Source organism: Microtus ochrogaster, unplaced genomic scaffold (assembly GCF_000317375.1).
Source record: "Microtus ochrogaster isolate Prairie Vole_2 unplaced genomic scaffold, MicOch1.0 UNK27, whole genome shotgun sequence".
In the NCBI taxonomy this organism is placed as follows: Eukaryota; Metazoa; Chordata; class Mammalia; order Rodentia; family Cricetidae; genus Microtus; species Microtus ochrogaster.
In genome coordinates, this window is record NW_004949125.1 from 1,948,361 (window position 1) to 1,961,102 (window position 12,742).

The 12,742-nt window shown below is 50.2% G+C and overlaps 1 protein-coding gene across 1 annotated transcript in view; it reads left to right on the forward strand.

Annotated features, from left to right (window-relative positions):
- Sdk1 (sidekick cell adhesion molecule 1) overlaps positions 1–12,742 on the forward strand; it is a 622,567-nt gene that overhangs the window by 602,849 nt on the left and 6,976 nt on the right. The window contains exons 42-43 of the mRNA XM_026789743.1: positions 3,183–3,303; positions 8,919–9,048. Of these exons, the coding sequence (XP_026645544.1) occupies positions 3,183–3,303; positions 8,919–9,048 (251 nt within the window). The remainder of the gene's footprint in view (positions 1–3,182; positions 3,304–8,918; positions 9,049–12,742) is intronic.

Below are 12,742 nucleotides of genomic sequence, written 5' to 3' on the forward strand. Positions count from 1 at the left end.
CTGCCTAGAATCCCCCAGTGAGGGGCTGGGGTGTGGCTCAGTGGTAGAGCATCTGCCTAGAATCCCCCAGTGAGGGGCTGGGGTGTGGCTCAGTGGTAGAGCACCTGCCTAGAATCCCCCAGTGAGGGGCTGGGGTGTGGCTCAGTGGTAGAGTACTCTCCTAGCATGCCAGAGTCCCTAAACTTCATCCCAAGCACTAGCCAACCAAGAAAAGAACTCCAGGCTGGAGATACAGTTTCTGCCCCCTTATATTAGCCATGTGTCTTACCCATGGTGTTGAACTTGCTGGGTTCTCTGAATCTTCCTTCCCACACCTCGTTGCTGTTATGCACTCGTGTTTTTAAACCTGACTATAAAGAATGAGTGTTAAAAAAGAAAAATCTCATCCCACCCCTCTGACACAGGGATAAACTGGGACCCACCTTGGGTATTTGGGATAAGCTCACTGAGTGTGATGGAAATTTCCTAGGGAAGGGCCTCTTTCATATACTTTCCATCCCCTCCAAATCCCCTCATCCAGCTCTGACCCCTCCGAGGGTCAGCTCCCTCATGGTCAGCAGAGCTCCATGCTCAGCACTGAGCCGGCGCCCCATCTGCGCACGTATGCTGTTGGACTGATCACCATCATTAAAGAAATAAACACGAAGGCGGGGGATGAAGGCAGCCACAGGAACGCTCATGTGGTGCAGCTTCTTAGACGTGGAGGTCAGGAGAAGGCCAATGGAGGCATGTTTCTCGAAGGCAATGCTATGGTTGCATCTTGAGGAAGAGGAGCAGAGCAGGATGGTGTGAGGGTCAGCCTATGGATGCTGCACGGACCCCACAGTACTACACGAGACGAGAACACATCTTCACACACTTCACACGGATGCTCTTCATTGTCCTCAATTCTTAGAATCCTCATAATGACCAGTAAGACCACTTCTTAGCAACTAGATAAGAGCTTTACCTCTGCGAGCTTCCGAGCTTCCGCTCCCTACCCTCACCCCAGCCCCCGCTTCACTGCAATTATCAAAGCTGAGCCAGAGAACACAATGGGGCTGGGGAGGTAACTCAGTTGGGAAAGTACCAACTGTAAACATGATGACCAGAGATAGATCCCCAACACTCATGTAGAAAAAGCTTGACCTGGAGTGGAGACAGGTGGATCGCTGGGGCTCCCTGACCATCTTAGCTGATCTGTAAGCCCCAGGTCCCAGTGAGAGACCCTGCCTCAAAAAAAAAAAAAAATGGTTGGTTGCTGGTGATGATACCCCAGACTGACCTCTGGCCTCTGCCTCCACACACACATGCACATGTATACATATGTATACACAAACACACACACACACACACACACACACACACACCACAACTACCAGGCTACTTAGACCTACCTGTCAATCTGTCTCTACTTTCTAGAAAGGTCTGTCCTTACTAAAGGGTTGTAGATCTGTTAATGGAGATCACAGCCACGCTAGTCCCCTGGGGATCCCTGCCAGGCATCAGTGCCACTGGAGGGGTTAAGGAGATAGAGCACCTAAATCGCCCAGACACTAGGAATCCATCCCTGCAAGGAAGGGTTCATTCCTTTTCTTTTCTGTATAAATTCACTTCTAACAAGTGTTCGTAAATCAGATTTTATTCCTCTGGGATTTGCAGAGTATGAACGGTGTGTCATTTCAGTGAGTTAATGCAGATACACAATAGCATGAAGTCTTCCCATGCCTCTCTCTCCTCTTCCATCTGGAAAGCACACTAGACACAGCAGACCGGCACCTTCCAATACCCAGCCTCCCCCTAGGGTATTGATTTAACATTATAATTGAAGCCTGAGGTTGGGGCTTGTCTCCCAGAAGGTGACTTGGGGTGTGGAATTTAAGCCTTTTATATCCTTGGTTGTTTCTTAGCAAGCGCCTGTTAGCCGCTTTGATTAACTCTCATTGTGTCCCCGCCAGTCCGACACCCATCATCACATCCCTGAGCAGAGGCAAACTTAGCATCAATTTACCGCACTGACTCTAAGGTCTTGTAAGTCTCAGCATCCTGCCACATGGAAGGTGCAGGGTGCCAGGTGCAGGGAATACTCTCAGGGCAAACATATACCTTTACCATGCGTTTTGGGGTGGGTAAGACTGTCCTAGAGGCAGCAGGATAGTGAGGAACATGCCAGATAAAATCCTAACCTTCAAAGACTCTCTCAGCCCACATAGGAAGGTAGAAGACAGTCCCAGCTCCCAAGTAAATGTGTTAGTGCAAGCTTCCCGGATGGAGGCTGGAGAGATGGCTCAGTGAGTAAGAGTACTTGCTGTACAAGCATAAAGATCTGAGTTCAAATCCCCAACTCCCTTGTAATATCTAGGGCATGGCAATACCCGTGTCTATGATGCTAATGTTATATAGGTGTTAACCTAATCTAGAAAACCCTCCACAGACATGGTCAGAGGTTTATCTCTTGGGTGATTCCAAATTCCAATAAATTGTCAAGCAAGACTGAGAGATGACTCAGAAGGTAGAGGCACCTGCTGCCAAGCCTGAAGATCTGAGTTCAATCCCCAGGACCTGACTCAACTCCTGAAAGTGGTCCTCTGACCTCCACACAGGCGCTGTAACATTCATACCCACAGAGACATACCAAATAAGTGACTAATAGTTTGTAAAGTTTAACCCTCACAGATACACATTTGTAGATGTATTTAAAAGCCTACAAATCAGCGGTTAATGCAAAGACAGAGGCAGCCATCACCACCGTCCATTTGGGACATCTTTCTCACTTTAAGAAAACCCTTTTCTTCACCCATCTTACCCATATAAGCCTGCTTTTTACTTTCAATTTCATTACATGATTGTGAGTCTTTTAATTTTGTGACTTGTGAAACATCTGACTTCCCTGACTTTTAATGAGGGTATGCATTCTGAGCACATTTTCATAAAATATTGGCAAGGATGCTGGCATTTTGGCATTGGGCAAGATAAACACTGAATGCTAATAATATCGCTCTTCTGCTCCAGTGCTGCAAGGCACACACGTAGCTTCGCTCCTCGGCTCGGCTCTGACTGCCTCTCTAGCTGAGGCCAATGTCGGGTGATTCTGGGGTCACATCTGACAGGAGCACAGGGGCTGGTGGTGCTGACTGAGCCACCCCTGTGTCACCGCAGCGGACACATTACTAAGACTATGCCGCTTTCCCCCTTGGCTCTAGGTAAGGGCATCTCCAACATGGAAGAGTCAGTGACCCTGGATAACGGAGGGTTTGCCGCCTTGGAGCTCAACAGTCGCCACCTCAATGTCAAAAGCACCTTCTCAAAAAAGAATGGAACCAGGTAGGAGGCTGGGCTGAGCCACTGAAGGCCGAATGCCTGGCATGTGTCCCCCCATCCACAGGCACTCACCAAACAAATTCCATATACAGCAAAGCAATGTGTGTCTGTCTGGTAACTTCTGTGCTCCTATGCAACGGGAGACAGAGACCAGAGAACCCCTGGAGGCTCATGGGCCAGCTAGCCTGATGTGCGCAGCAGCAAACAGAGTCCCTGTGTCAGACATGGTAGAAGGCGAGGACCAACACCAGAAGTTGTCCTCTGACCTCCACGTATGAGCCATAGCATGTGCACAATTGCACTCACACACTTACACACACATACACACACACACGTGCTTATGGTCATATGCATGAACATCTATACACAGATCTGGGGGAGTGCCTTCCCCAAGTAACAGATCGTAGGGTTTTCCACGTTAAGGGCGCATTGTCTCACAGAGCCAGTTTCAATGTGAGTCTGCTTTTCACTGCAGTGATACTCAACAAGGCAGACCAAAGGCTTGGTTGATCTATCGTCTGCCAAACTTACAGTGGCAAACTCATCGTGCCTCGGGATGCTTGGGTCCTCTGCCACTTGGGGGGGGGGTCTTGAATTGTTTGAGGGGTACTGAGACCTAGAGCTGACTAAGCTGACCTCTATCTCTGGAGTAAGGGGGTCCTCGCTGCTCATCCTCTTGGCCGCAATCCAGAGCACACAGACACACACACACACACAGACACCCCCCAACACACACACACCCATACACACTACATTCATTAGGACAGGAAGTGGAAGCTAATGGCACCCAGTCCCCTCTTTCCATTTCACCTGTCTACTGAGAGTCAAGGTTTCCCTGTTGAGTCAGAGAAACTTGAAAAGGTCATCACAGAACTTCCAGACCAAGAGGGGCTTGACACAGGGGACTTTAAAAATTCACTGCAGTGTTCCACGTCCTGCTGCAAGTCTGTCTCCACTCCTGAGAAGCATAGCCTTGAGGCCCATAGTCCAAGGATAAGCAGTCCTCTGTGGGTTAAGTTCCCGTGCCTACTACATAAACGGGAAATTATTTTGTGGTAAAGTTGGAAGGTCCTGGCCCACAAAGGAATGTCCCCTAGGAGTCCCCCACCAAGAGAAGAATGGACATCTTGTGTCACCAAAACAGGAACCTGTGGCTCCCAGGAGAACTGTTACAAATGTGGGCTAGAATGTGTAGGTACTGGATGAGGAAATCCTTCCAGAAGGGCCCACTGAAGCAGACCTCTCATCCCAGCCACTCAGGATGCTGAGGCAGGAGGATTGCAAGGTTAAGGCCTGCCTGGGCTATGGAGCGAGTTCAAATCCAGCCTTGGGAATAGAGTAAGACCCTGTCTCAAAATAAGGAGAGGACTAAAGAATAGCTCAGTAGGTGAGCATAAGCCTAGAATCCCCCGCCCAGTGAGGGCTGGGGAAGTCATTAGTAGAGCATTTAGCTAGAGTCCGCCAGTGCACAACTGGGTATATGACTCAGTGTGGCATCATAGGGTATGCTATTGTGTGCACGGGGTCCTGGGTTCAATTCCTAGTGCAGAACAAGAAAGCCTTTTCCAATCTCTCCACTTCTGCCACCTGGACAAAGGAGACTATGCGTCCTCCAGCCACCCTCTGTCCAAGCAGCCTCAGAGGGCTATAGATAGGGACAGACCCACACTGGCTCAACTCGGGAGCCATAGTTTTGTGTGAGAGCTCAGGGGAGTGTGAGTTTGGAAGGGTGGTATGGACAATGGGTGCCCAGGCGTCTGAGCCTCAGGCACTGAGGTAGGTTCTGCAGAGCTAAGGTCAGCTCTTCAGTTCACATCCGTGTGTTCGGAGCCAAGTGCCACCTTGTCACTTGGCCATCTGAGAGAGCACAGCTGTGACAATGGGTGATCTGAGACAGCCAGAGGGTCTCAGCTCAGCTGCTCCATGCTCACACAGTCCTGGAGAGGAAAGGGCTCGCTGGGCTTCATACGTTCATCCACGACAGTTGGCCTCTCTGAGAGTCCTTGAACTTTCTCACAGGGTCAGGTTCCATCACGAGCCCACAGAGAGCCACAGACAAAACCAGATTAAGCCAGAAGGGAAAATTAGTCATTTGTTCTCACCTTAACAGGCCCAGGTTCACAGGTTTAAGGGAACAAAGGGACCAGGGATGTAGGATATCTGCATGTTCACAGAACCCCAAGAACAAGGCCTGTAGGTTACATGGGTCACCCTGGATGCTGAAGTCTCACATACCCTTAAAATGAGGCCTAGCCGGGTGGTGGTGGTGGCGCACACCTTTAATCCCAGCACTCGGGAGGCAGAGGCAGGCAGATCTCTGTGAGTTCAAGGCCAGCCTGGTCTACAAGAGCTAGTTCCAGGACAGGAACCAAAAAGCTACAGAGAAACCCTGTCTCGAAAATAAAAAAAAAAAAAAAATGAGGCCTAGACCCAGCCATGGTGACACAGGCCAGTCATCTCAGGGCCCAGGTAGGAGAACTGCCAGTTGGAAGCCAGCTGGTCTACATAGTAAGACTCTATCTCAAAGAAGAATAACAGAGACTAGGGTGATAGCACACTGGGTGAAGTGCCTGCCATGCAAGCAGGAACTTGAGTATAGAGCCCCAGCACTCATATAAAAAGCTGGGCATCATGGCTCACGTCTGTAACCCCAACATTGGGAGAGTAGAGATGGGCGATTCCTGGGGCTCCGTTGCCTGCTAGTTTAGCCAAATTGCTATCATACTCTACCTTAAAACTAAGGTTTGAGTGATCAACCTCTGGCCTCCACATGCATTCACATACATGTATATGCATGTATCACACGTATGTACTCATGCATAACACACACACAAATAAAAAAATTTTAGGAGAGGGACAATTGGTTCAAAGCTCTCGGGTCAAGCAGCGCCTGCTTCCCTTGTAGTGTCTTAGATTAAATAAAAAGAAAGATTCCTCTAAATGGTTAGATGACAAATGAGTCTATCCGAAAATAAATCATTTTTGAGGAAGGGAAAGTGGAGGCCCTGAGATCAGTAAGATGGCTCAGCAGCCTGATGACCCGAGCTCAATTCCTGGGGCTCACATGGTAGAAGAGAACCAGCTGCTGCAAGGTGGCCTCAGACTGCCACACATATGCCATGGAGCATGCACCTGTGAGCACACAGACATACACGTTAAAAAATGAAGAGACCTTTGAACCTTCCATAGGCTCCCCTGGGAAATCTATGGCAGAGCCCACCCCAAGGGCCAGGATGCCAGATTCACTAGGAATAGGACTTTCCCATGCTCGGTCACCGAGGCTGACTTTCCCCATTGTAGTGGGAAGGGCCACCTATCGACAACCACCACTCAGCTTTGTCCACATCCTCAGCCTGGGGGTCCTGAATGTAAGGAGCGCCTCCCAGAGTGCACCTTGCCCATCTAGCTGACCACAGTCACAGGGACCACGGAACGGCCCCAGGATGGAGAAAATGGGCTGGATTCTGACTCATTGAACAATTTATCCATGCTAAGAAGAGATTCTCCCCCAAGTTATAATGTCTCCATCTCCGTAAAGAAACCAAGGGATCTGGAGAGATGGCTCAGGGCTTAAAGCATCTGCCATGAAAGTACTGGGACCTGAATTCAGAACCCATGTCAATACCAGGCAAGGATGGTGGCCTCCCTGTAATCCCAGGTCTCTGGAGGCAGAGGCAGGGGGTCATTGGAGCCAGATAGCTAGCCAGATTAGCCTTAGCAGTGAGTTCCGGGTTCAATTGAGAGACCCTATCTCAATACAGAAAGTGAGAGCAATCGAAGAAGACTCCTGACATCACCTACAGCCTTCTATATGCAGGTACACACATACAAGTGCATGTACGCAGACGTGCAAACATGCAGATATATGTGCACACAACAAACATGAAAATCATTGCTAAAGCCTGGCGATGGTGGCGCACGCCTTTAATCCCAGCACTCGGGAGGCAGAGGCAGGTGGATCTCTGTGAGTTCGAGACCAGCCTGGTCTACAGAGCTAGTTCCAGGACAGGCTCCAAAGCCACAGAGACACCCTGTCTTGAAAAACCAAAAAAAAAAAAAGAAAAAAGAAAAAAAAAAGAAAAAGAAAATCATTGCTAAAAGATAATAAAAAGGAACAGGACAGGAAGTTGAAACTGCCCATTGCCGTGCGACAGATGACCATAGTATAACACATATATCAGAGGTAGCGATTGCCCCCGCCTGGATGGTCTGCTAGGGCCACCCTTGGCCATAGTCCTTATGTCACTGGGCTGTTTTCTCAGATGAGGCTCCAATAGGCCATAATTATCTTCCAAGCTCACTCCAGCTCTTGGCAGAATGTGTCTGTGTGCCCCCACCCCTGCATGACTTAGGGCTGGCCTCTTCCTGATATAGATTGGGGGCTATCCCTAGTCCCCTGCCACAGAGGTCACTCACAGGATGTTTCTTCCTACAAAGCCAGCCGGAATTCTTTTTAGGTCTGTCTTTCTTGCTGTCCATGGGCTGCATGCAACTGGGGACAGCTGTGGATGGAGCCCAACACAAAATCATAAAGTCATTTAAAACCTTGTGAGATGTGTGTGTTTGCGCGCGTGTGCATGCGGGTGTGTGTGTGTGTGTGTGTGTGTGTGTGTGTGTGTGTGTGTATGTATTGGAATTCAGATCTCCAGAACTCAGTGAAAGCCAGACAGGCTTGGTGACTGCCTGCCTGTGACCCCAGCACTCAGGAGATGGAGACAGAGGATCCCTGGGGCCAGCTGATTAGCAAGAATAGCTGAATCAGTGAGCTCTGGGTTCAGCCAGAGACCCTGCCGCACAAAGCGGAGAGCTATTGCGGAAGATACTTGACATCAACCCCTGACCTCCAAATGTCCATCCACACGCATGCAGATATGCAGACGCACACATGTGCACAATACATACCAAAGAGCCAGCCACGCTTTACATTCTACCTCCTGCTGGCCAAGAGAGCTGCCTTGATACAATGCTACGTGATTGTATCAAATGGAATTGACGGCTCCACCCTTCTGTATGACATACTGTGACCACAGTCACCCCTGTATCCCACTAGTGACAAACCAGACACGGGCTCTGCCTGCAGCTATGGCCTGGGTATTATAGGGAGCAGTGATTGGGCTAAGAATCTGTCAATCTTAAGGGCTAATGCCTCAAAGTCTTCTTGCCCTTGGGCCCAGCTTTGTGTGCTGAGCCCTAGCAGAGTGGAAGCCCAGGCTAGTAGGCTTTCCTAATCCCACTCATCCTCAACCTCAGGAGACTATCCACAATTCCCATACTGATGTGTCAGACCACTTCCCCGTAGATTCACCTTCAGCCCTGGCCAGCTTGTAAATCCTTCCTCCGTCTCCCAGAGTTCCGTGTACCCTGCGTCTCCTGCTGACCCAAACCCCACGTGCTCTTATTGTTGAAAGTTCCACTTGGCCAAAACAGCTTGTTCCTAGCGCCCTGACCTAGCACAGCCCCTAAAGCCTACAGGAGCTCAGTGCTTGGCGTTCTACCTCAGTCATAACATGAAGCCCTTGGGGTGCTGTCCTCCTTGTTCCCACATGAGCGACTTAGGAGCCCCACCTGCGGGGCTCTCTTCTGTGTCCAGAGTAACTCGTGGTGTCGTCCTGTTGTAGATCCCCACCCCGACCAAGCCCCGGAGGTCTGCACTACTCCGACGAGGACATCTGCAACAAGTACAATGGTGCTGTGCTGACAGAGAGCGTGAACCTCCAGGAGAAGTCGGTGGACGGGTCAGAGTCCGAGGTCAGTGCTGCCGGGCTTCCGAGCCGTGACCACTGTACTTGCTTCTGGGCCTGCGCATTCCTCAACATAGGTCATCTCATTTGGGGCTCACAGTCGCCCCATGGGGTGGGCAGAGCTGATGGTAGGCTGTAGAAGAAGGAAGTGCAAAAATCCGAGCGGTCTTATGGCTTTTCCCAGGTAGAAAGGAAACAATGTCTATTCACACAGATAGGGAGGCATCAACAGACCCAAGAAAGGTTCCATCCAAGTCGGGCAATTGCCTGTATTCCTCCTCTCACTGCTGTGGCAAAAACCCAAGAGAGCAGCTTCAGTAGAGCAGGGTGTGTTTGGCTCACAGTCTGGAGGCACACAGTCCATCACTGTGGGAAGGCATGGCAGCGGGAAACATGAGGCCGCTGCTCACATGGCATCCACAGTCAGGAAGCAGAGAGGTGAATGCCGGTGCTCCGCTTGCTGTCACCTTTATATCCAGTCCGGGATGCAGGCTTAGGGGATGGTGCCACCCACATTGAGGTAAACCTAGTTTAAAAACTCCCTCACAGATAGGTGTGTCCGCTGACGGAGTCGAGGCCCGATCAAGTTGACTCTCAATCTAAACCACCACATGAGCCAGTGAGTTTATTGGGGCTCCTTGTATGAGCTCAGGTGGCTCTCAGACAGCTTCACCCCCAAGCAACTCTACCCCCAGTCAACTACGTATCTTCTTAATAATCTTAGGACACAGAGGGGCCTCATGACAAGCCCTCCCAAGAAGATCTCCTGGCCGTTGTGAGCTCTCCAGCTCCCTCCATGAGAGAATGTTAATGGGCTCACTCACTCCTGTGGGGAAACCAGAACTGTAATGGTGTTGGGGGGGGGGGCTCATGTGCTCAGCAACCCCTGTCTCTGTGTCTCAGGGTGGCCAGCATGAAGGGTCCAATCAGTGGTTCCACTGGGTGTCCCCAAGAGTCCTATTTGTAAGCCTCTAGAAGAGCAAGAACCACAGGCCATTTGCTGCACACGTATTCCTGGCCCACGTCTCAGCACACGCCTCAAAAATCAATATTTAATCTAAAATACACTCTCACCTTCATTTTTGACCTGATTTGGGGCCTTAGTGAGCCCCGGGGCTCAATAAAACAGTTTCTTTTCAATTGTAGCTCATATACAAACTCCAGCGAGTGGGCAGAGGGTAGGCACCGGTGAGGTCCAGCTGAGCTCCATTTTACATGTTCTGTTTGCAAAGGGCACCGGGTCTATAACACAGCCTCGGGCTCACAGGAAACAGCAAGTAGCGGTGTCTGTCTCTGCTGGACGGCTGTTACTGAAGGCCTGTGGGGACAGGCCTGCTCCTTCTTGGCTGAGGTCAGGCGGTGTCGTCGCATGGTAACTGCTCTTTGAAGAGCAGCTGGTGAGGAGACAGCAGGATGGCCTTGCGTCAGGCTTCCTGCCTCCAGGAATAGAGCTGGGCCTTGTGGGCAGTGACCTAGCTGCTGGCCTGCTGTTCCCTGCAGCACTGGACATGTCGTCGGTGGTGACTATGACAGCTGAGTGTGCAGAGAGTTCCCTGTGCGCTGACAGGCATCACTCTGTGGTACTGAGCATGGATTGTGGGGCCAGGCCTCATGCCACTCACTCTGCGCATGCTTGGAGTCCACCTAGCCCTGTGGGTGGGTCGTTCTTCCGACAGTCTCAATAATCCCAACATCTGGGAGGTGGAAAGAGGAGATCAGAAGTTCAAGGTCATCCTTGGCTGCATAGCAAACACACATGGCCAGCCTGGTTCTCAAAATTAATTAATGAATCAGTTCATTAATTAAAAAAATTTAAATAGGTTAATAGGACATGCCTGGGTCTAATTCTTCTCTTAAAGGTATGAGATGGCTTGGGGTTTTGCATTTGAATCTTCAAACTAACATCTAGATAAGAAAAATCATTTTAGATCTATAGACCAGGCTTGGAGACTAGGGGTGCTCAGTTGTTACAGGGCTTGCCTAGCACACAGGAAGCCATGGGTTCCATCCCTGGCACTGCATAACACATAACGTGTGGTAGTACACGCATGCAGTCTTAGCACTCAGGAGGTAGAGGCAGGGAAGGGAAGTTCAAGGGCATCCTCAGCTACATAGGGAATGTGAGTCATCCTGGGCTACATGACACCCTGTATGGAAAAAAAAATCTCAGGCATATTTGCAAATGAGTGCCACAGCACTAGGGTGGATGCTATTGCTTAGCAACCCCGAGTGTTCAGGTGGATGCTATTGCTTAGCAACCCCGAGTGTTCAAGTGGATTTTATTGCTTAGCAACCTTGAGTGTTCAGGTGGATGCTATTGCTTAGCAACCCCAAGTGTTCAGGTGAATGCTATTGCTTAGCAACCCCGAGTGTTCAGGTGGATGCTATTGCTTAGCAACCCCGAGTGTTCAGGTGGATGCTATTGCTTAGCAACCCCGAGTGTTCCTGCGTGGCACTCGCTGGTCTCTTTAAGAGCTTGATCTACACTTCTGTTTCTGCCAACCTCTAGCTAACGGTCCAGGGCAGAAAGTGTTATGTTAGGAAAATAAGCATCAGGGCCGAGCCGCGTTGACCATTATCCCCTCTGAAGGTCAGAGTCATTCAGATTGCAGACAAAGCGACTCCTGGAATAGTGAGCTGGAGCCCCCAGAGGATGCTGTTCCCAGGGGGACAATGAATTAGCCAGGGAAAGTGATTTTGTAAACATCCACCTGCGTGTCTTTGGAAACAGTACCCAGGGAAGACCTGAGTAGAGATTTATAAAAGATCCATTGGGGCTGAGGGGCTGCTCAGTCAGTAAAGCCAGAGCCTGCCGTGTAAATATAGGGATCGGAGTTTGATCCCAAGACCCCATGTAAAAGCTGGGGTGGTGGCAAGGGCTTGTAAACCAGCACTGGGGAGGCAGAGATGAGTGGATTCCTGGAGCTCACTGACTAGACAGTTTAACCAAATCAGTGAGCTCCAGGCTAGCGAGAGACCATAACTAAAGCGGAGGGTGGAGAGATGGGTTAGTGGTGGAAGAGATTGCTGAGCAAGCATGGGAACCAGAGTTAAGATTCCCAGGAACTCACAAAACCCATGCATGGTGGTGCAGAATCCCAGGGTTTGGGTTTGGCCAGAGGCAAGGGAATCCCAGATGCACACTGGCTGTCGCTGAAGCCAAATCAGCAACTCCAGGTTCAAAGAGAGACCTTGTCTCAAAGACTAAAGTGGAGAGAGACAGAAGGCGGAGAGAAGACATCCATCATTAGCATTAGATACACACACACACACACACACACACACACATATGCACACACGCACGCATGCATGCCCACACATGTACTGCCCCCCAGAATTTTTTTAAAAAAATAAATCAGTTTTCAAGATTCTTGCAGCTCTACCTAAGTGGAATGATCCCTCACACCTAACTGGTTCCCTGGTGGTGCAGGGTTTTTTATCTTGCTGGTACCTTGCCGAGCTCTGAGCCTGCCCTCGCTGCAGCTCACCAAGCATTCACAGTGCAGCCTGATGCAGCACTCAGTCACCTTCTGTCCTTTCTATGGTTTCCTGGGAAACCAGCTCACCAAGACTTCACATCACAGGCAACAAGGAAGAAAAGGAAGGGGGGAGGGAGGGAGGAACGAAGGAAGGAACGAAGGAAGGAAGGAAGGAAGGAAGGAAGGAAGGAAGGAAGGAAGGAAGGAAGGAAGGAAGGAAGG